This window comes from Ursus americanus, chromosome 25, assembly GCF_024610735.1.
Source record: "Ursus americanus isolate L20-20 chromosome 25, mUrsAme1.1.p, whole genome shotgun sequence".
In the NCBI taxonomy this organism is placed as follows: domain Eukaryota; kingdom Metazoa; phylum Chordata; class Mammalia; order Carnivora; family Ursidae; genus Ursus; species Ursus americanus.
In genome coordinates, this window is record NC_142151.1 from 21638848 (window position 1) to 21660324 (window position 21477).

The 21477-nt window shown below is 39.2% G+C and overlaps 1 protein-coding gene across 1 annotated transcript; it reads right to left on the bottom strand.

Annotated features, from left to right (window-relative positions):
• Nucleotides 1-4241: 4241 nt before the first annotated feature.
• LOC123801689 (sulfotransferase 6B1-like) lies at nucleotides 4242-20005 on the bottom strand. The gene is made up of 6 exons (XM_087855416.1): nucleotides 19844-20005; nucleotides 17218-17402; nucleotides 14913-15039; nucleotides 9180-9274; nucleotides 8844-9030; nucleotides 4242-4558 (listed from the first exon to the last, which is right to left on the bottom strand). The coding sequence occupies exons 1-6, from the start codon at nucleotides 19986-19988 to the stop codon at nucleotides 4440-4442; spliced, it is 858 nt and encodes a 285-aa protein (XP_087711542.1). The 5' UTR covers nucleotides 19989-20005; the 3' UTR covers nucleotides 4242-4439.
• Between the last annotated feature and the right edge of the window lie 1472 nt (nucleotides 20006-21477).

Genomic DNA, 21477 nt, shown 5'->3' on the forward strand with positions numbered 1-21477 from the left:
TAACATTATACCAGTAGTCATGAAGATTTAAAGCTACCCATGATTATATTACAAACGAACAACAATAACAAAAAATGCCCAAAATATGCCAAAAAATAACAAAATTATTTACCCAAATCTGCTTAGTTATAGCTTAAGATTATGCTCCTTGCACTTTAGAAGGATAATAATCCAAACTGTCCTTACCTAAATGGTGTCTAGAGACATGGTGTTTCTCTGGAATTCGTTTCCTAATTATCAGCTGGACGGCTAGGTGGATAGATGACTCCTTATTATTTCTGTTTCCTGTTAGCTTTTCATCCAAAATAGTCCTAAGGGCCGTTTCCCACTTCTTCCCCTGCTAACTCCTTAGAAAATTCCATCTAGGTCTGTGTATTTAGAAAAAAGACCAATAATTCTTTTGTTCAACTAAATTAAAAATAAATAAGACCCATATGAATGTTATTTAAATGCTGCATTATTCCTCTTTGACACTGATAATGAATATTTCATAAATGTGTGAATGAGCTGCTTAAAAACAAAAAAGCATCTCTATTTTATAATCTTACACATTACAAGGAAAAATAATAACAAAGTAAGAAAAGGTAAAGAGCACACAGACATTATGCAAACCCCCACAGACCTCTCCACCAGATTTATTTACCCTATAGGATGGTGACGGTTACAGGCTATCCTTACCATTTATAATTCATCTTTGCTTACCTTTACTTTTGAAGGAAGATGGCTAAAGTCTTTCATTATCCACCGAATGAATGAAGAGATATTGAAAAGCAGGAATCAAGAGTATTTTGTGACTGGTTTGATTTGGAACGTGGAGGGAAACCAAGGAATTAAATACGACTGTAAGCATTCATGCCCATAGGTAGAGAGCAGGTAGACAGACAGAAATGTGTTCCTTCATTCTTTAAGTCATTCATTCACTAATTCATTCTTCCATTCGACACATCTTTGTTGAACAATTTCTTGCCGGTAATACACCATCAGTGACTGAAGGAGCCACTGACAGCCTCTCTGTAAGGATACAATAAAATTGGGAGGGAAAGACTCACGTACTGTGAATAGTTAAGTAATAATAGAAGAGAATATAGGATCAGGTTGGCAAAAGAACTGACTAATGCAGACATGAAGTAATGGCGGAATACAAAAATAAGGGCCAAGTGGGGGACAGTCCTGGACCTGAGTTTTCTGGAAGGTGTAGAATTAACCTGGTCCATGAACTCAGTTCACAGCCAGCATTTGTGAAGCACCCATTAATGAGGGCTGTGTCAGCCGTGCGTGGTGGAAAGTCCCAAAATGAACAGAACATGGGCTCTAACTGGCAAGGACTTTACAGACTAGTACGGGAGACAGACATCTACCTCATAATACAAGGCCCAAGTGAGTAAGAGCGGGAAGGGTCCCTGGAGGGCCAGGGAGGGACAAAGGAGCACAATAGGGACAGGGGACAGAGTTTTCAGAGCAGGCTTTCCTGGAGCTGGTGTTAAACAGTTACGGGGAGGAATGCCTTTGAGGCACAAATACATGGAAGTGGAAAAAGTGCCGCCTAGGAGCCCTTAGAAGAACTGTTGGATTTAGCAGTTATTTATTGACTAGAGAGGAGGGGCAGAGAGAGAGAAGGAGGAAGAAGGGTGAGAAATCAGTGCCAGGGGAATCAACAGCGGAGCAGCGAGAGGCAATTTGGATGAGGAAATGCATGTAAGTGATTTTGTCAGCTCCAAGGAAGTGAAAAAGCAAAGTGGGCGCGTCAGAGTTGGGGGAGGGGGTGCTGGAGATCCAGGATTTACTTTTGAAAAGGGGAAAGCTCAGGGGGCAGGGGTATCGGGGCAGTTAGCCTGCCGCAGGTCCCCAGCAACTGCTGTCATCAGGCAGACGCTCATTTCCACCGCGCTCCGGAAACCCCCTGAACTGGCTCCCCCCATGTTCTTGAACTTTTGCACTGGCCCCCAGGAAACACCGCCACAGTCATCGGAGCTTCTTCTATGCAACCAATTACCTGGTGTCTAACAGACATTTCACACAGCACGGCCATAGCACAAGCCTTGATCCATAGCCCCCCACCCCTAAATCCCCCACTCAAATCATTCGGCTGTCAAGCCTTGCATCTGAATGCAAATGCTACCCACAGATACTCTGTTGATTAGCCAAAAATCTAGGCTTCATCTTCTATTTCTTTCTGTGTCTCACTCCTGCATTAATAGGTTAGCTGGCTCAGTATCCATATTATATCCTGAAATTGGCTGTCTCACCATTTCCTCTGCCACAACCACCGTCCACATGCTCCTCTTCTCTCACCGACGCCACTGGAATAGCCATGTATCCCTGCCTCAACCCTCGATTCCTGGGTCCATCCCCATCCACTGGTCATGCTGGGGAAAGTGGTCTGTCAGGACATCTCACTGCCCTGTGGAAAATCCCCCAGCTAGCACGAAATCTGAACTGCTCGCCGTGCCTCCAAGCCCAGGGAGCCCTCTCATCATTCGTGCTGGAACCACCACGTCAGGGTCCCCCGCCCAACGCCCCCCCCCCCAAGTAGCTCCGTGGGCACTGTCTCCCACACTACCTTATGGTACCTTCTCTATGGCACCCATTGGAGCCTGCCAGATCTCAAATGTTTCCTCTAAAAAAAAAATTATGTATTTACCCCCACTACAATGTATCTTAAGAGAAGGGACTCTTTCAAGTTCTTCATGTATCCCTACAGTCTAAGGCCTGGCACTAGAAGGTGCTCAAAAAATATTTTTGACTGACTAGTAATAATCCAGGAATTAAGACTCTAGGTTACACCCCTAGCTTATTGACCTTGAGCAATTTTCCATCAGAACTGGATTACAATGATCCCAAAGTTACCTACAAATCTGAAATTCTATAATATACAGTCCCATGTCAGTTCTTTCCATTTTGATGATCATTTCAGTCTCGCTAGAAGATGCTATAGTCTCATGGGGTTTGCAGCCTTCACCACCAGTCATTGTCTTCTTCCCTTGCGGGCTCATCAGGTCTCCTCCTCTTACTCTGATGGCTTTGTCATTCTCTGCACTTCTACCTCAGGGAAAGTTAAGTGTGATTTTAGCTCCAACATGAAGATGAACACTTGACCAAGATCACACCTGATTGTCTCTCTGGAATACATTTTATTTGTAACAAATATGTTTATCTAGGCGATTTATGAAAATCTCATACTTCCTGAATAGTGATAGACCTGACACAGAAGACTCCAACAGATTCGTTGCTAGAAATAAGATTCACAATACACTGAAGTACAAAGCAAAGTGTTTGCTGAGTTAACTCAAGTTAACTCACTCAACCCATCGCTTTGGCAGCCTGGAGTTAGATACTACGGCGCAGACGTAAGCATATGATGTAGGTGTTCGGAAACGGCGTATTGTCTTTTAGGTAATAACCCTGAACTAAGTTCCCTGCGATTTCATTACAATGTCTTCTAGGCTAGAGCTGCAGAATAATACTCATTACAGGAGACAGAGAAAGCAGAGACTGAATTAATCCTGGAAATGCTACTGGAAGAAAGAACGCGTACTCAAAATATTGGAAAAAAATCAGGAACACTTCAAGGAAAATCATACTTTTCAGAAGTGGAAAATAAGAACTTTTGTAATTTGATTGACTTTATAAAAGATAAAGAAAATACTAGAATGCCATGCCAGTGTTACTTTAATGTGAAAGAGCACCTTTTCATTCTTCGTTTTCACCAACATACTGGGTTCTGATCGTGTGGTGTTATCTACCTATTGGGTGTTCCACCCCCAGTAAGATTATGTTTGTCATTGTTATGACAATGGAGAATATTTCTGCACAGACACCAGGGAATGTTGAAATAAAAATGTTTGTTTAGAGGTCATCATGTCCAAATAGGCAGAAAATAAATTCTTCTCAGACATGTGCTATTTTAGATAATCTCTCACTGCTTTTGTTGCACATTCATGCAGTTTATAGAAACCCACAGTAATATGCTCTCTCTGAACAGAAGTTATCTCCTCACCTTATGAATATCCTGAAAGCAGATATATAATTCAGCCATTTCAAAATCACATACTTCCTTTTATTAATAATTCTCTGCCATCACCAAATATAGTAATAACAGTCTCTCATACATGACACTTTTGACACATTCATGAAGTGTCCGTTTCTCACTGAAAGAAATATCTGCTTTTCATATTGGTAAAAAAAAAAAAAATATGTATTCCCCAAGTACTGCATCTCATAAAATGGAAAGTGGTTTGGTTTCTAATAAATATTTTATTTATTTATTTGAGAGAGAGACAGCGCGAGAGAGCCAGCATGAGTGGAGGGGAAGGGCAGAGGGAGAGGGAGAAGCAGGCTCCCCGAGGGGACCCCGGGAGCATGACCTGAGCCGAAGGCAGATGATTAACCCACTGAGCCACCCCGGTGCCCCTGGAAAGTGGTTTCTTTTCCCTTTTATATTAAAAGTAATCTTCAAAGTGTCTTGCTAGTTCGCTGTGTTTCATTTTCTCTGTGAATAGTTCATCAAATACTCTCCTCTGCTTTGCAGTGAAGTAGTTTATCCAATCACCCACCGCTCCTGGAAAAATTGGACGCATATCAGACAAGCACCAATTTAAATGTATAGTATTCACAAAAGAAATCTGTCAGATTTATGATAAAATGTGAGTGATTTCATTTCTTGGTGATAAGATGATGGGGGTTCTTCTTTTCTTTGTTTGCTTATTTCTTGCTTCTAATTTCCTCAGTAATGGCTGCATATTAAATGTACAGTTTAAAAAGTTATTTCTTAAAAAGAAAAGAAGATTTAAGTATATAAAGGTCCTAGGTTCTACGATAGCAGGCAAAGAAATGTCTCACCTAATCTTAGTTAAAACATAAAAGCAGGGGGGCCTGGGTAGCTCAGTCGGTTAAGCCCCCAACTCTTGGTTTCGGTGCAGGTGGGCATCTCAGGGTCCTGAGATCAAATCCTGTTTGGAGCTTCGAGTGCAGAGTCTGCTTGGGGTTCTCTCTCCTCTCCCTGCCCTTCCCGCTTGTGCTCCCCCCCGAACTAAATAAATAAATCTCAAAACAACAACAACAACAACAACAACAACATAAGAGCAGGCAAAGTGGACATAATGATGTCACTTATTTCCCTGCCTGCGCACCTGTGAAGTGAAGCAATCACTGTGCTGATAACATATCACAGGGCTGGGTAGTTGGTCTCTTTCTTCTTGATTCAAGTATAATTAACATACAGTGTTACAGTGATTTCAGGAGTACATTGCAATGATTCAGCAATTCAACTACGCAATGCTCATCATGGTAAGTGTACTCTTAATCCCTTTCACCTAGTTCATCTTAATTGGTCTCTTTGTAAAAAAATTTATTTTACAATATTGATAACAGAGAGTTGAAAATATTATCACTAAGTTACTTGTATGATATCCTCACCTTCAAAGAGGGTGTTTGGAGATTAAAGTCAGATCTATAGGTCACTTGGTACGTCAGCCTTTCCTGATGGTACAAGTCACCCTCCGCCTTGGCCACAGCGCCCACCCCTCAGGACCACTCTTCTTGCCTCTATCACTCACACTATCCCAAACCCCAACCCTGGATCTTGCCCATCGTGGTCTTTTGTCACTTCTGGCCCTGGGCTTCATTCCTGGGGCTTAGGAGTCTGGATCCAGTTATATACCATCTTCTCGTAGTAGGACGTCTACATTAACAACGAAGTTAGGGCAGGGGGGATGGAGTAAGACTGCTTGGATTCAAATCTTCACTCTACCAGCAACTAGTTGCATGACTTTGGACAAGTTATTCAGGTGCTTGGCATCTTAGTAAAATGTAAATAATATGAATACCACCCTCAAAAGTCTGCCGTTGAGTTTAAGATAAATCCAATAATGTGCCTGGCACATAGTAAGCACTCAGTAAATGCCGGCTATTCACACTCTATGGTTTTCCTGACTACACAGTAAATCCCTGTATGGATGTGATTTAATACATTTAACACTTTCTGATTAGAGGCCAATTAAGTGCATTTTAAGTTTTCAATGTCATGAGCAATATTGCCACATGCATCCTGTCTACATCTTTCCATAGTCCTGTAATCTCCCCCCTAAATTTTAGGGGCCCTGGGACCTCTGACACTTACGTGGACCACCTTGTATCTTTGCCTGCCGCCTTATCTCCATGGCCACCATCGTCAGTTTCTAGACTATCAGCTCCCTTTCTGACTTTAAAGCCAACTGCAGGCATAAATTCTCTGTAAAGTGAGGAATATCTCTTGCACCAAGGAGTTTGAATCATCCACTTCAGTAGTTTATTTGAAATGATTATTTTCAGAGGCTGGATCCTCACCCCCACCCCATCCAGCCAATAGAAGGAATAGAGTGAATAGACCCATCCTTGTGTTTAATTCTTCAGATAGTCCAAATTTAGCAATAGGCACTCATGCGGGCTAATATCAGGGAGGACGTTTTCACTGCTAACTTTCTGTGTTTTGTCAGGTCCTATATAAGGAAACCACTTTTAGATAGAATTTAAATTCATTAGAATTAATGTTATTAGCTACGATTATATTGATAGGGTTTCACCTGGGGATGTCTGCTAGGGTCACCAGTACGGCAGGTCAACGACTACCTCTGTTCTCATTAGAGTAAAATTTCTCAAGTTAGTGGGATAAGATGGGTGAAAACCGAGTATTTTGCTAATCAGATCTCAAAGGGCAGTGATAAAAGATATCAATAGTAGCACTGGATTCCATGAGGCATCAGAACTTTCGCATTTCTCATCAATCTCTTTACCATGATCCCTCTCAACCTCTGTTTCTCCTGTCTTTGCTTCTTTTACCTGCTTTCGTGCACCCTTTTCCAAATTCTTTCTGTCTTCCCTGTATCCTCTCTCTCCCACTAATCCTAACCTTTTTCTTGACCCTCCCATGTCATCTTGCTCTTGTCCTCCATTTTCAAGCTTTGTGGAGCAGCGGTCCTCATTTGCTGCTTCCCTTCTTTCTCTCTCATCTCTTTAATCCACTCAATCTGCCTTCCATCACCACCACTACAGAAACCACCCTCAGAATTCATGAATGATAAATGGCCATGCTTGACTCTGGTTTTCTTCGTAATTCTGGCTGATTTCCTTTCTTGGCTTGTCTTAGCTATTTCATTCCCATTGATGTTAGGGTCTCTAGGGCTTCCCCTTCTAACCCTTTCTCTACTAGTCCATCCACCCACCCTGAAGAATTTTACCTAATTCCACAAACTGCCAATGGCTCCTAAACTGATTTCTGAGCTGAGATCAACCCAACAATTGGCTCCCTGCCACTGCCCAAGTTATGATCTTCCATGTTTTGTATCTGGACTATTCCAACAACTTCTCACTGGACTTTCTGCCTCTGGTTTCACCCTCTTCTAAACAACTTTCCACCTGACTCTATTATTTTCAGGTTCCTTCTTAAAACAGCAAATAGACCATGGGGAGAAAAAGACCCCTTCATAATGTGCATCAGAGCTTTTGGTCTCTGGCCCCAAATTTATTTATCTCCCTCATTCTGCTCCACACGTCATACCTGGCACAAGAGACTGGCACAAGAGACTACCTGCCCTTTCTAAAAGAAAACCCAATCTAATTCCATGGTGGTTCTGGGCTTTTCTTCTTGCTGTTAGCTCTTGCTGGCATGTATGTCCTTCCTGTCGTTTTCTGGTAAAATCTTGCTCATGCTTCCAGTCCCAGATACAATGTCATCTCCTCACCTACTTTGCTAGGAGAACTTTCTCTTTCCCTCACTCATATTGCTGTTCACATTTGCTCATTCTGCTAGTAGAGCTGTCATCACCTTGTATTACTGTCTACATTGTGATCTTCTGAAGGACAAGACTATTTTATTCAACTTTTGAATCTTAGTTCTCAGAAAATAGTTTATTACCAAATATTTGCCAAATTGAGTTCTTTCCTCCCTCCCTTTGCAATTATAAGAAAATAAAAAATGAACCACCAAAAAAGACAAAAAGTAATTTGCAAAGTTAAGGCACTATCTAATCCATATGAGTTAGTAAATATTTGCTTTGGGATAATTCTACTCACATGAGCCAAAAAATGGAAACAAAGGTGTGTTTTCTAGTAGGAAACCTGAGTATCTAATTGTAGACAATTTTGTCATTGTAATTTATGAAGAATTTGAAAAATGTTCAAATATTTTCCCCCCGGATCTGAACTAAAATTCTCATAGGTTTCAAAACCACTTTATATCCAGATGTACCCAAACTGCTTCTAAGTTAAATGTTAGCAAGTAGTAGAGAAGATTTATTTCCTTCTCTTTGGTTTTTCATGCAGGGAAGCGTCCCCAGATAACACTCTCAGCTTCTCTGTCTACCCCTTACTTCTGGGGGGCAAGTTATTTGGTGAGTTTGGGAAAGTGCACTATCCACACTCATCAGCTCCCTTCTCTCTTCTGAATTCAGAAAACATGTGTCACGTATCTCCCTCCACCATGCTTTCTGTGGGCTGCCTCACAGGGACAGGACTGCATTTGATTGTGACTAAGCAAGCACGTTCTGCAAAATTTAGGATAAGTTATTAGCAAACACACAAAGCTGCAGACCTGAGGCCCATTCTTCAAGGAGTTTTATCATCTCCATCTATTTGACACCTGTGTCTTTCTCTCAATTGGTTCCTAACTGGGATTGGAAATCTCAATGTCTGGAAATAATGCGATTTAAGGAATTTGTTTAATAAACCTTCACTGAGGGATGACAACGAACAATCCATTGTGCAAGAGATAGGGCGCACGATGGTGAAATAAGAGATCTAAAATGGTAAAATGGAACTACTTCCAAATATAAGCCGCAGGCAAAGTACCACATCCCTTTCTGACTTACCTTTCCTGAACACCAGGTTCCTATTCGATGTGAGGGCACAGATGGTATGATTGGGGTCACAGTTTTCTTTGGCTGCATTATTTTTCATTTCACTGAACGACGTTTTCCGAGCAATCTTACTAATTTCACTGTCACTCACATTTATGCCGAGGAAAGTAGTTATTTTCTTGATGCTTTTCGAAAGATCCTGAGCAACCAGAAAAATTATTTTTAAAAAGTATAACTCATCAAAACACCAAGTTCATTCCCTCAACCCTGAAAACAGAATTTATTGATTTCCTGTTTTAAATTAATTTAACTTAAATTTTGATTGTTGAAATGTTAAGAAGGACTTACTCTCTTCATTTCTTCATAGAATATAATTAGAATGTTTTTATCATTTTTGTGCTCTTCCCAGCTTAAAACGTGATCAAACCAGGATCCATAGACAACTAGAAGGAAAGTGAATTGTGTTACTATTCAAGATCATAGCTTGGCTTCCCAGGGTTCTTCCCACTTCACCAAAGCAGGCAAAGTAAGGCACACACCTAGTAGACTCTGGAGTGAAGGGTTTTACTTAAGAATTGTTGAATCATGATAGTGTACACCTGAAACTAATCTAACGTTGTATGTTAAGTATACTGGGTTTAAAACGAAGAAAAAAAAAGAAAATGTTAATTACATATATTACTACCATGTCATTCATAAGCTATGAGAAACTTATAATTAGGTTTAATAAAACTCAATAATTCAAAATTAAATAATATCTTAATATTTTTTAAAAAGAGTTTTCCTTAGAAGAACTCAATTTTAAAACACTACTTCTTTCAACTAAATACGATATTGTGAAATGAAGCTGGATGGCTATATCTTTTAATAAGGCTGTGTTGTTTGTCTCTTATTTTGGTAAGCATCTTTTTATCATTATCAGAGTGACAGCAGAAATACAGAGATACACTTTCCCAATAATTGTGTTCTGATAACTACTTTGGATCTTGAGAGAAATAGAGAAACATTGAGAATTTATTATTTTCTTCCTGTAAAGGGACATGCTTTTTATAAGTTCTTAGCATAAAAAGTTTATAAACTTCCTCAAAAAAGGGGCGGGGAGGAGAAAAGAGAAAAGAATTCTATTCATTTATCTTAGTTCAAGGCTGAAAAATACAGTGTTAGGGCTTTACCGGTAGTTGATATTATCTCTTTGTTGTCTTATTAATTTGACAGATGTCAAAAATGTCCAGGGCTTGAAGTAAAATTATCATGCAAAATAAATTATCAACTGTGATGATAAAAAACAAAAAGCGAGCAATTTCTCGTACCACAAAAAGTTGACTAGCTTGACAATCTAAAGCATAAAACAGAGTAATTTAAAAATACTAGGTATACACCTTTCCATGCATCCTTATTATCCACAGATTTAATACTAGCTAATGCCCGAATTATAAAAAAGCCCCTCTACTCGCAATTTTCTGAAGTTCTGCTGAAATAAGCATTCATGAAGCCATTAGTGTCTGCCAGACGTTGTGCCATATAACTTTTAAACATTAAAGTTTTGAATACGTTGATATAGTTAACTCCTAGCTAACTGCGGTTGTCCCCGGCTTCGGCCCCTGGGGAAGCGAAGGGCAAGAAAATAACCGTAAGGCATTTGTAAAACAACTTCCGCGACTGCGGCGTAGCGTCACAGAGCCCGGGTGTGCAGCCCGTGGACCCACCGGGCTGTAAAGTAAGAGCAGGTGTTTGGAAGGGCTCCTACGTCTTCGTCTTCAGTTGCCAGCATTCTCACTGCCAGCTCAGTGACTTACATAATACTTTATCTTGGAATGGCCCAAATGACCGTATCGGTGATAAAGAGTTGACCTATGAACGGCGGGTCTATTTTCAGGTACAAACACATGGTAGGAAAGAGCACTGATTTTCTCTCGTAGGAATTTAGGCAGTGAACTAGTCTCTAGCGCCCAGACCACCCTCCACCTGCTTCACCACGTCCCCTGGGCGGCTGCAGCCCAGCCCAGCGCTGGTGGATATCATCACCGCCCAGAGTTGCTGATGGAATGGAAGCCCTGGATACTGTCAGGGAGCCCAGGCTTCTGTGTCCCCCGAGGCTGGGCGGAGAAAGAGGCCCCATGTCACAGAGTCACAGCCTGTAGTTAGGTGTCATTGATTTGGCCCGTTATGGTTTCGCAGCAGGAAATGCATTCCAACATGTCCAAGTAGATTTAATAATAATCTTTTGGATCATAGTCTGATCATTTGAGAGCCAGGTATTCTATTGTTAACTAATTAATTTGTACTTCGTCTTGTTCCAAAAAGACAGAAGAATCTAAAGAAATTGGCTGCCTGGGTCGTTCTTACCCATGTAGAGAATTATACTTCGGGTTAATTTTTTTAATCGGAATCTTCATTGTCCAGACCTATGGCCTTAAGAAAATATAGCTTCCAAACAGAGACTTAAAATCTTTCTTTCCTGGGAAATGCTTTTCTTTGCATCCTTCACTTAATGACAGAATTTTCTACCACCTCCTGGATGGCCCCCCTCTGTTATCCAGAATTACTTGTTCCCCCTGAAATGCCCTAAACAGAAGTTGCTCTTTCTCAACGAACCCATGTGTCTTAGGGTCCGGACTGTGCACCAGCAATCTCACTGCTTCCTATCAACTTCCAGAACTCCTCCCTATGAGATAATCTAGGCTCGTGTCCTTTGACTATATCTCTCTTCCTAGCCTAATCTCTGTCAGAAATGGACTTTCTGATCTGTGCCCTGCAGTCACGGAAGACTGATCTTAGAACACAACCTCCTGGGGCAGCTCAGGTCTTGCCGCCAACACTGTGATGGACAGCGTCTGCAAATACCCTCCTTCATTTTCTTCTTGTTGTTCATCTCCTCAACCATTTTCTGGACAAAGCCTTCAACTTCCTTGCTCCCTTACTGTTTATTTCAACCACTTGAGAAAACACTCAGTATTGAATCAAAACACTTTAACGTCTTTTCTTCTTGCCCAATGCTGCTGAGTTCTGCTGAAGAAACTTATACAACTTTATATTGACACCACTGCAAATTCATTTTTCCAGCCTTAAGGGTCCCAAGGTTGCCTGGCAAACCTATTCGCCCTGCATTAACACATGCTCCTATTCTCCATGTCAGCGAGTTCAAACTTCCCACACTTTCTGCAAACCCTCTGCCCCACTCCTATCCAGTTTCAACAAACACCTTAATTTCTAGAAAGCACTCTGATGATAGACAGTTGTGCAGAAATTCACCAAGATGAAGTGCCTAGGAAATACAGAGTTCTCATATAAGACTGGAGAGGGGTTAGCAGAAAAAAAAAGTATGACGCTTAAATATTAGTTCATTGAGATATTAATCTGTTGGGATATTGCCAGAACACAATTTATAGTTACTATTTAATCTGAAAACCTAAAGTGTATTTGTAAACTGTCTGAAAGGTAAATTAGATAATTAGACAAATGTGTAGCTATCTATATCTTTATGGTACGGTCTTCTCATATAATGTGTATGTATTTATGGTTTGGCAACGAGTACAGGATATCGTGCGTCGGTTGTAAAATAATCTTTCTAGATAAATACCTACTTGTAACCTTTCCACCCTAAAGTGAAACTATTTAAAAGTCTTTGCCCGTCTTTAAAAGTCTATGTCCAATAGAATGAGTAGATTTCTACAGTAAATTTCTAGTCATGACTTCATTTGAACATCTAAATAGTCCTACAAAATCCAAGTCTGGGCCTCAGAATGGTTAAGCAATTTGTCCACAGTCACACAGGGAATAAATTACAGTTAAGACTTGATCCTGCTTCTGTCTCCATAGCCTGTTTTTCTACTAGATCAAGTTGTCATTGCAAGACAAAGAATCTTCTCCTCAAAAAGTCACTGAAGAACATCCCTGAAATACAGGAATACCTTTGACAGGAGAACAAACAACCTTATCTTATAAACACTGTTACCACTCAAGTAAATTTTAAAAAGCTTTAGCGATTCACTGATTACTCCCAGTATCAGCAGGGTTTGTCCAGGCTAGATTGCTTGATTGTATAATACACAGCAGATCCCTTTGCAACTAAAAATCTATTAACACACCTAAGAAGGTATAGAAGAATCACCTGGAATAATTTTTCCAACTAATTGCCCTTCTCAGATACTCTGCTATGATGTCAGAAAATGGGGTGGTGGATGCCCTGTGACAGCTAGTTTGCTTCCCTGCATATGGACTGAGTTGCCCTTTTTGTAGCCACATTCATAGAAAAATAATCTCTAGAACAGGAGCACTAACAGGCCTGCTTTACCCTGCCCCTAGTCAGACTGTACCGAGAGGATGCTTTTTGTCTCCTGGGCACTGCAAAACAATAGAGATGTAGCCAAATGAGAGCTCATGCAGTAGTGAGAGGGGCAGTGAACCCCACTGTGTAATAATTGGAGACGAACGGGGCTTTTCTTTTCTTGAGGAAAAGCAGACTCAAGATCTGTTTTTTTTTTTTTTTAATAATTTACATATTTAAACACAGTTCATTCCAAAAATGGAATTGAGGCAGAGTGAGGCATGCTAACCATCTTCAAATATTTAGAAGGCCATAGTGTGGAAGAGGAATTAGCGATCAGAGCAACAGTTTTCTTGCTGGGCGAGTTATGCCACTGTGCTAACAGCAAAGATTTGGGAGCTGACACCTAAATTTAAACCTTGGCTCCTTATGAGTTACTCAAGTTATTTGGCCTCCCAACGTCTGCATTTTCCTCACCTGTAAAATGAGGATGACATCTAGCTCGTGTGTTCTAGTGAGGATGATATGAGATCATGTTTGTATAGCACTTAGCTAAGTGTCTATAGCACATAGTAAGATTTTTTTTTTAACATCCTAGCGGTACTGAGATGGAATGTGTCATTTGGGGGCAGGAGTTGGGGGTGTGAACCTGTTGTCAAAGTTAAGAAGTTCAATTTTAGCTGGTACAATTCTTGGGAATGTTATAAAGACGAGTCAAACTTCAGGTGGGGGATTTTAACCAGCTGACCTTTAATAGAATTGTCATTCCTGAAACTTTATGACTCCACTAAATGTTTGCAAAAGAGGAACTGAGATATTGTGAACATTAGCATATTCTTCCAGGGGGAATATGGCAAAAGAAAGAAACTCTGTTGCTAGCTAGTTTTCAGTATCCTCCTGTTAAGGTTATACTTGCTGTTGCTGCTCTCAAATTAACACGTAAAAGCTTAATCATTTGCAAGTGAAACAGTGAAACTCACAAGCAAGTCTACCTCTAACCCCAGGGAGAAAGAAGATCCCTCTTCTAAATTCTGCGTCATCTTGGTTCATTATTTCTGTTTAATGAAAGGCTTGGGAACTCAGGTTTGGGAACTGTTTTTCGTTTTTGTTTTTAAGTGCTCCAGATACCAGTAAGTCAGGAAAGAAGTAAAAAAATCAAAAGTCACGCATGGTTATGCAAGATCGATATGCACTGCACAGCTCAATCAAATAACATATGATTTTAGTATTTTCAGGAGAAATTGCTTTTTGTTCATCTTTATAAACCAAGTGTCAAGATGCTAATTCATTTCTTTTATTTGGGGAATTTTTTCCCCTTTTTTGGGGAGCGGGAGGGGGAGAATGTGTGTGTGTGTGTGTTGTGTGTGTACCATTTGTTGGTGTTGTCTTATTTTCCATTTAGGCATACCTAAGACATGTTTCAGGCTGCCTGTGCAGCTTTCAACTCTATCTTGCTCTACTCCAATCGATGCATAATTATTTCACTGACAAAACTGATGATATACGGAAAAAAAAAGTGATGCTTGATCAGAATTAATCTCTGTTTTAAAACATTGCAACCAGCTCAATAAGTAATTGCAAATCCGTACTACCCACAGGTGATAAGCAAGTCTGTGAAGAAGCAAAGTGAGAAAGAGTGGCTTAGAAGCAAAAAAAAAAAAAAAAAAAAAAAAAAAAAGAAAAGAAAAAAAGAAAAGAAATCTATTCAAATGTATTCCTGAAAGTAGGCCGTTAGGATCCAGTTAAACTTTTGGAAAATGCTTTCATTTGGAGGGGAACTGTATATGATGAATAGAAATCATTGTTATATTTACCATCTCCTCTTAGGAAAAGCTCGAAAAATGCAGCCCAGGTTTCAATGCCAGGGAGATTCGGGTTATCTCTGTAGTAGTGGAATAAAGAAACAGCCGTATCTTTTGGATTCCTAATGATGTAGATAATCTGTTAAAAAAAATCAATTTATTTTTAGATGGAAACAGGCTCCTCACAAAACGTGTTCTTAAAAAAAGCAACCGGACTTAACCTATACACTCCATGATTTTTTGGCATCTTACACAATTATTAAGCACAGACATAAGCCAGTGTCTCTCAAAAGTGAATGTGTGTAAGACTCCTTCGGGAATCTTGCTAAAATGCAGATTCTGATGTGGGGGGTCCAGGATGAGGCCTAGCGTTCTGCATTTCTAACAAGCTCCCAGGTGATGTTGGTACTGCCAGTCCACCGACCACACTTTTTCAATTTATGGCCCTATCTTCTCAGCAGTGGCTTTGAGAAACCGACCATACATTTGTAGGACAAGATTGCTTTCTTAATATAAAAAGCTAACATAATAAAATTTAAATAATTTTAATGTTCTAACACAGGACTTAAAATACACTAAGATTTCTTACAGTCTACCCTTATTTATAGGAGAAGGATGTTTTGGGATTTCATTTTCTACAATTAATTCTGCCACAGAGTAGGGAATCTGAGGCACCCTCCTAATTTACACAAACACTGTCCTTGCAATTGGATTCAATTCAGTACATTTTTGTTTAGTACCTACTACAGACCAGGCAGAGTGGAATGCTCCAGGTCTGAGAACTATGACGAGCAAGACAGAAATGTTACCAGCTCTCTCAAAACAGGTTAAAGGAACGCGGTGTCATGAAGGTTATAATAGGGACATACAGAGAGCAGTAAGAGCATATAAAAAACCTCAGAAAACCAGGTCGAGGAGCTGGACTGTCTTCGATCACAGTCAGTGTTGCACAAGGACCAGACGTTCTACTTGCTCTTAAATCGATAATCAGGTGGACACATTTCACGTAGGCAGGAAAGCGTTTGCCAAGTCATGTTGAATACATCACTATCTTTCTGTACTATGTTCATAGTCCAGGAGTTGTGTGTGTGACCCACATGAACAGCACCTGTTCTTCTTGAGAGATGTGTAAAGGCCACTGTGCACAGAAGTGAAGAGCCACCTTTACCCCCGCTCTGCCCCCATTATCCTCTCTTCATCTCAAGAGAAAATTATGGAGTAACTCAACACGTCAGGTTTTCTCTAACTGCTCTCCGCATCCTGAGCGGACTCATAGAACCGCGAGGCTCTGAAAGCAGTTTAAAAATCCATTCACTGTCTTAACAGAAAGGGATAAAGTGGCAGAATGTGAAGCCTTAGCCATCCAGTTGGAGTTTTTTGTCTGTTCCTTTTGGTAGACAGAAGCTTGCTTTAGGGCCTTTGGAGAATATCCAACGTTACATGTCGGCATCATCCAGTGGAAAAGACAGTGCAAACTACTAATACATTAATACGTACTTTGACAAGAGAGGTTAAAAGAAGGATTCTGTAATTATGGGTAGCAACATGGTAAGTAGACTTATTGTGGAGATCATTTCACAATATATACTAATATTGAGTCATTAAGTGGTACATCCGAAGTTAATACAATGTTGTATGTCAGTGATACTCACTAGACACACACATACAATATTCTAAGAAATACTAGGGGATGGTTGATATGAAGAGGAGGCAGAATAGTACTCTGAGAAAAAAATTAAATATTAACTAAATATGAAATGAGCTGAAAACAGACATTTCACTTAAAGAGAGTTTGGAAATGGAAAAAGGCAGGAAGACAAAGATGAGGAAGAAAACATAGGAGGCTAAGTAGGGTTGAGGGCTGGTAGGGGAAGTTTGCAAGAGGAACTGATCTTCTGACATGTCCTGCTAGAGCAGGGAAGGTTCAAACAGCCCCTAAGCTCTGAGGGCAACAGAGGACAGGTCATCATCTTGGGAAACCAGGTGCAACCAGAGAGTTTCACTTCCCGTTAGGGTTGTACCTTAAGGCTCTGTCTTTACTGTGGTGGTTTTAAGAAGCCCCCTACCCTTTCTGAGCTTTAGTTTCCTTGCTGATGAAAGGAAAAACTTCTACTCTTGTTTTTGCTGTAATGTGTTTATAAAACATAGCTTAATCTTTGCCACATTGTATGCGATGGATACTATTGTTTCTGAGGAAAGCAAGGCTCAGAGAGCATCAGCAATTTTCCAAGGTCACACAGCTTGAGAGTGGCAGAGCAAGAACCCAAGCCCGGTTTTCTGGTCCTCCCAAGCCTTTGCCCTTAACCAACGAACTCACCTTGCATTGTTTTTGCTTGATATTCACTGGTAGCATGTTGTAGCTCAAATGTGTGGGAATAACTCTTCTCTTACAGTTCATTTTTAGCTCGTCAAATTTAGAAATGTCTCCCAACTCGATAGGAGACGTTAGACTAATTTGAGCATTGGGAATGTTCCCAATGACCTCTGCGATCCAGTGAGTGCCTGCACACAAAAATAAAACAAAACACATTTTTTTAAATTAAACTCTTAATGAAATAAATATAGAAAATTAGTATGAGGTTACAATAGCAAGGAGTGCATTAATTTTGTTATAAATATTATTATCTCTTGACGCCCATTGAAACCCGAGACACCCGTTGAAAGGCTAGCGACATTAATTCATTTTACAGGAAGACTCACACTTTAAAGGGCATGAAGGGACGGAGAACTCTCTAGGCTGTTTCCTCAGCTTGAAATACTCTTCTGTGCTACATTCACCTCTAGCACCCTCTCCAATTCACAAATACACAGATCTTCCTGTACACAGTACCCCCCCCCCCCCGGTCCTGCACTTTCATGTATCTTCCTCTTTTATAAACGGTCTTCTGAGTCTGCAATCCCCTGGCGTAACTGTTTACCCTCTCTGTCCCTCCCAGGTAGCACACACCCGAGTCCAGGTGCTGTTGCTTATATTTGTGTGCGACTCCCCATTTCCCCTGCAAGACAGCCACTGGATCTTATTTTTGTTTGTGTGCAAACACAGAGTAGTTGTGCAAACAAAGCACTTGAACAATGAGCAAATGTTCTATCCAAACAGCATAAAGATACAATCCTATGCTACCATGAAGTCTGGAAGGAATACATAAAGCAATTGTGGGTATGCGCCAGTGTTATAGACAACAAGAAACTGGAGCGGGCAAGGTAGAAGTTTGGATGGGGAGGGTGCTTTGCTGAGTTGAAAGCAATGTTCCTAAAAACTTTCAATCAGCCCTATTTCCTTTCCATTGATCTCATTTGTAATTCCAATTTGAAATTTGTTACAATATTCACTCATTTATAGCTGAATAAATATTTAAACAGTGCTCTCATTTGCATGATGTATTTTAAATTTAAGACTATTTTAGATTAAAATGCTCATAAGTCAACTCTTTGTAATATTCATATAAACATGACTAATATAGTAATGACATTTCTATTATTTTTCACAAGATGTATTGATTTATTCTGGTGAAGAAGAGAGAATAGAGTTTTGGGCTGTGTTCAGGGCACCTCCAGAGCTGGTGGGTGATATCAATTTGTAGGCATCAGTATGTGCAGTAGAAGCTTTATATACAGTTGTTTACATAAGGTATAAACTAGCCACCTGCTCAAAGAACCTTAAAAGTATCATAAATCACTTTCTAAACTAACATATCAACTTAGGGTAAGGTATATTTATTCAGAGAGCGAATAAATGAGGTTTATTTATTCACAGAGAATACCGAGGTATTCTGGAAGCAAACATTTAATTTCCATTTGCAACACCATTTTCCAATAAAAGAATTACATATGTGATTTATATTTATTCTCAAAAAACACCCTGGAATATCTGTGTGAACTCCATGTCTTCTAATGGGGAGGGCCTCTTGGGCCTGACTCACAATCAGATAAAGGGACTAAAATGCAAACGCAGTTTGAAGGGGCTAAGCACTTAGTTGCGGAATCATACTAGCAAGCATATGCCCACTTACACGTGTCCACTCTTCCGGAAATCACAGCAGGCAGTTGGATAGTATATATCCCGCCCTCCTCTCGAAATTAAAAAGAATATATAATTAATTTAGATTATCCCCAGGATGACACTATTCATAATGGTCCTTTCATGAGTGTATAAGTATATGTGGAAATAAAGAAGAGTTTCATAAAGAAGAGTCCTTTAATGAGTATATAAGTATATGTGGAAATAAAGAGTTTGCATAAGAACGCATAAAAGTGAACACTGAAGGGGCGCCTGGGTGGCTCAGTCGGTTAAGCATGTGCCTTCGGCTCAGGTCATGATCTCAGGGTCCTGGGATTGAGCCCTGCATTGGGCTCTCTGTCAGTAGGGAGTCTGCTTCTCCCTCTCCCTCTGCCCCTCCCCTCTGCTCCTGCTCTCTCTTTCTCTCAAATAAATAAAATCTTTTAAAAAATTGAACACTAAAAATATGTATGGTTTTATTATTAGCCCAGGAAAAAAATTATTCATTTATAAATCAATCATTAAGTGTGAATTGAACAAATACTGTTCATCGCCATGGCTGGTACAAGTACGAAGAGAACTTTATAATGTTACAGATATTATGCTTATTATGTATATCAGCATCTGTATACATTAATGAATAAAAGAGAAACAAGACTGTAGTAAAAGATCTAATTCCTCCAGTTGAATTTTCTTGAAACACAGTTTTCAGCTTTCTAATGTCAAACTTTTTCATTGAAATAAGCATTTACTTACTTAAATTTCCAGTAGATAAATTACAAAAAAAAAATGTTTTGTAAAAATTGTTAGTATATTTCTATAGTGTAATATATTATATTATTATTATATTTCTGTACAGTAGAATATTATGTTATACTTATTTCTTATATTTCACACATTTTTAAATGCACTTATATATTTAAAAATACATTAAAATAAACTTTACCAGATTTTGGATAGGACACCAGAAACACATCATCTTCTCTCGCATTGAAAAAATCCAGGGAATTTAGAAGTTCTTCTGAAGACATAGTAGAAAAGAGGATCCCCTTGAATTTGTGAAGAACACTTGACTGGTTCTGGAATGACATCTTTCATCAAATGAATCCAAAAGTATTTACTAAACACTAACTTTACACAAGGCACAGAACAAGTAATGTCCTTGATGTTAATCCTAGCTCAGTGGCAGGATAACCTTAGAATTACTAAGCTTGTGTTCCAGCTAGAGGAATATATATATATATATATACGTTTTGCAATTCTTTACAAGAGTAATTTTTAAACCATAACTAAGCCAAAGTCTACTGTGAAAATGACGTCATCTAGATTTTCTTGATAACACGTTACAAAATATTTCCTCCAACTTAACATTCAAAATAGTTTACATACAAGGCTATCAAGCTATCAGAATGTAATTATTATATGAGGGGACTAGAGTTAATCAAATCCTTTGGCCTTAATTAGAAAAGAATTAGTGGCTATAAGAGATTACGTCACTGTGTAAAGGAGTAGAAAAGTAGAACGTCTTGTTAATATTAACACATAGTAGAGGAAGTAGCCAATACGTATTGTGTTGCAAGAAGAGGAGAGAATGGAGTGAGAAATTTTTCTTAGAATTGGAAGATAGATCTGTGGCTAAAGATAAACATCATGGGAAATACTTTAAGAAAGATAACATGGGGCTCAGGAAACCCAAGCCAGAAAAGAGCTATCTTGAGCTTTGATGTATATGGGAAGTTTATGGTTGAATTAAGCAAATTCTTGTTTGAGTCATTCTTTGCTTTTCTCACTAATATTGATACATTCTGGATTTAATTGGCTATGGCAACAAAGCACCCAATAACTTCAGTGAACCACAGTTGAATCTTTTTGTTTGCTTGTCTAACCATCAAAAGAAATATATATCAATAAGGAAATGATCAGCACTTTAATAGAGCATAAAAAAGTAGAGGTCTACTGTGGGAGAAATAATTGAAGAAGAAAGATATTCAGATAGTGGCAGAAATGAAATTCAGAATAATCATATACATAGGAAATTCTAAGGAATCTGCAAACAATTAGAATAAACATGTAAATTGGTTCCTGGATTATGAAAACAAATTTTATTTCTACATTCTAGGAAAACCAACTGAAGAATAAGATTTGAAAAACTACTATTTACAATAATATGAAAAAAATCAAATGTCTAGAAATAAATCTAACAAAAGATGTGCAAGGCATTGAAAACCACAAAGTATTACTAGTTAAAGTAAACTAGTTAAAGAATTCCTAAGTAAAAGGAAACATATACCGTGTCCATGGGCCAGAAGACTCAATATTATTCAAATGTCAAAATTCTTCTTATTGATCTATAAAGTCAATTCAGTTTGATCAAAATCCCAACAGGCATGTGTGTGTGTGTGTGTGTGTGTGTGTAAATTGACAAGCATTTATATGAAAATGCAAAAGCAGCAGAATAGCCAAGGAAATCTTAAAGAACAAACTTGTAAGACTTAGATTATCAGATTTTAAGCTTTATCATAAAGCAACACTAATTAAGACAGAGTGGCCTGAGCTCAAGGATACAGGTAGAGATCAATG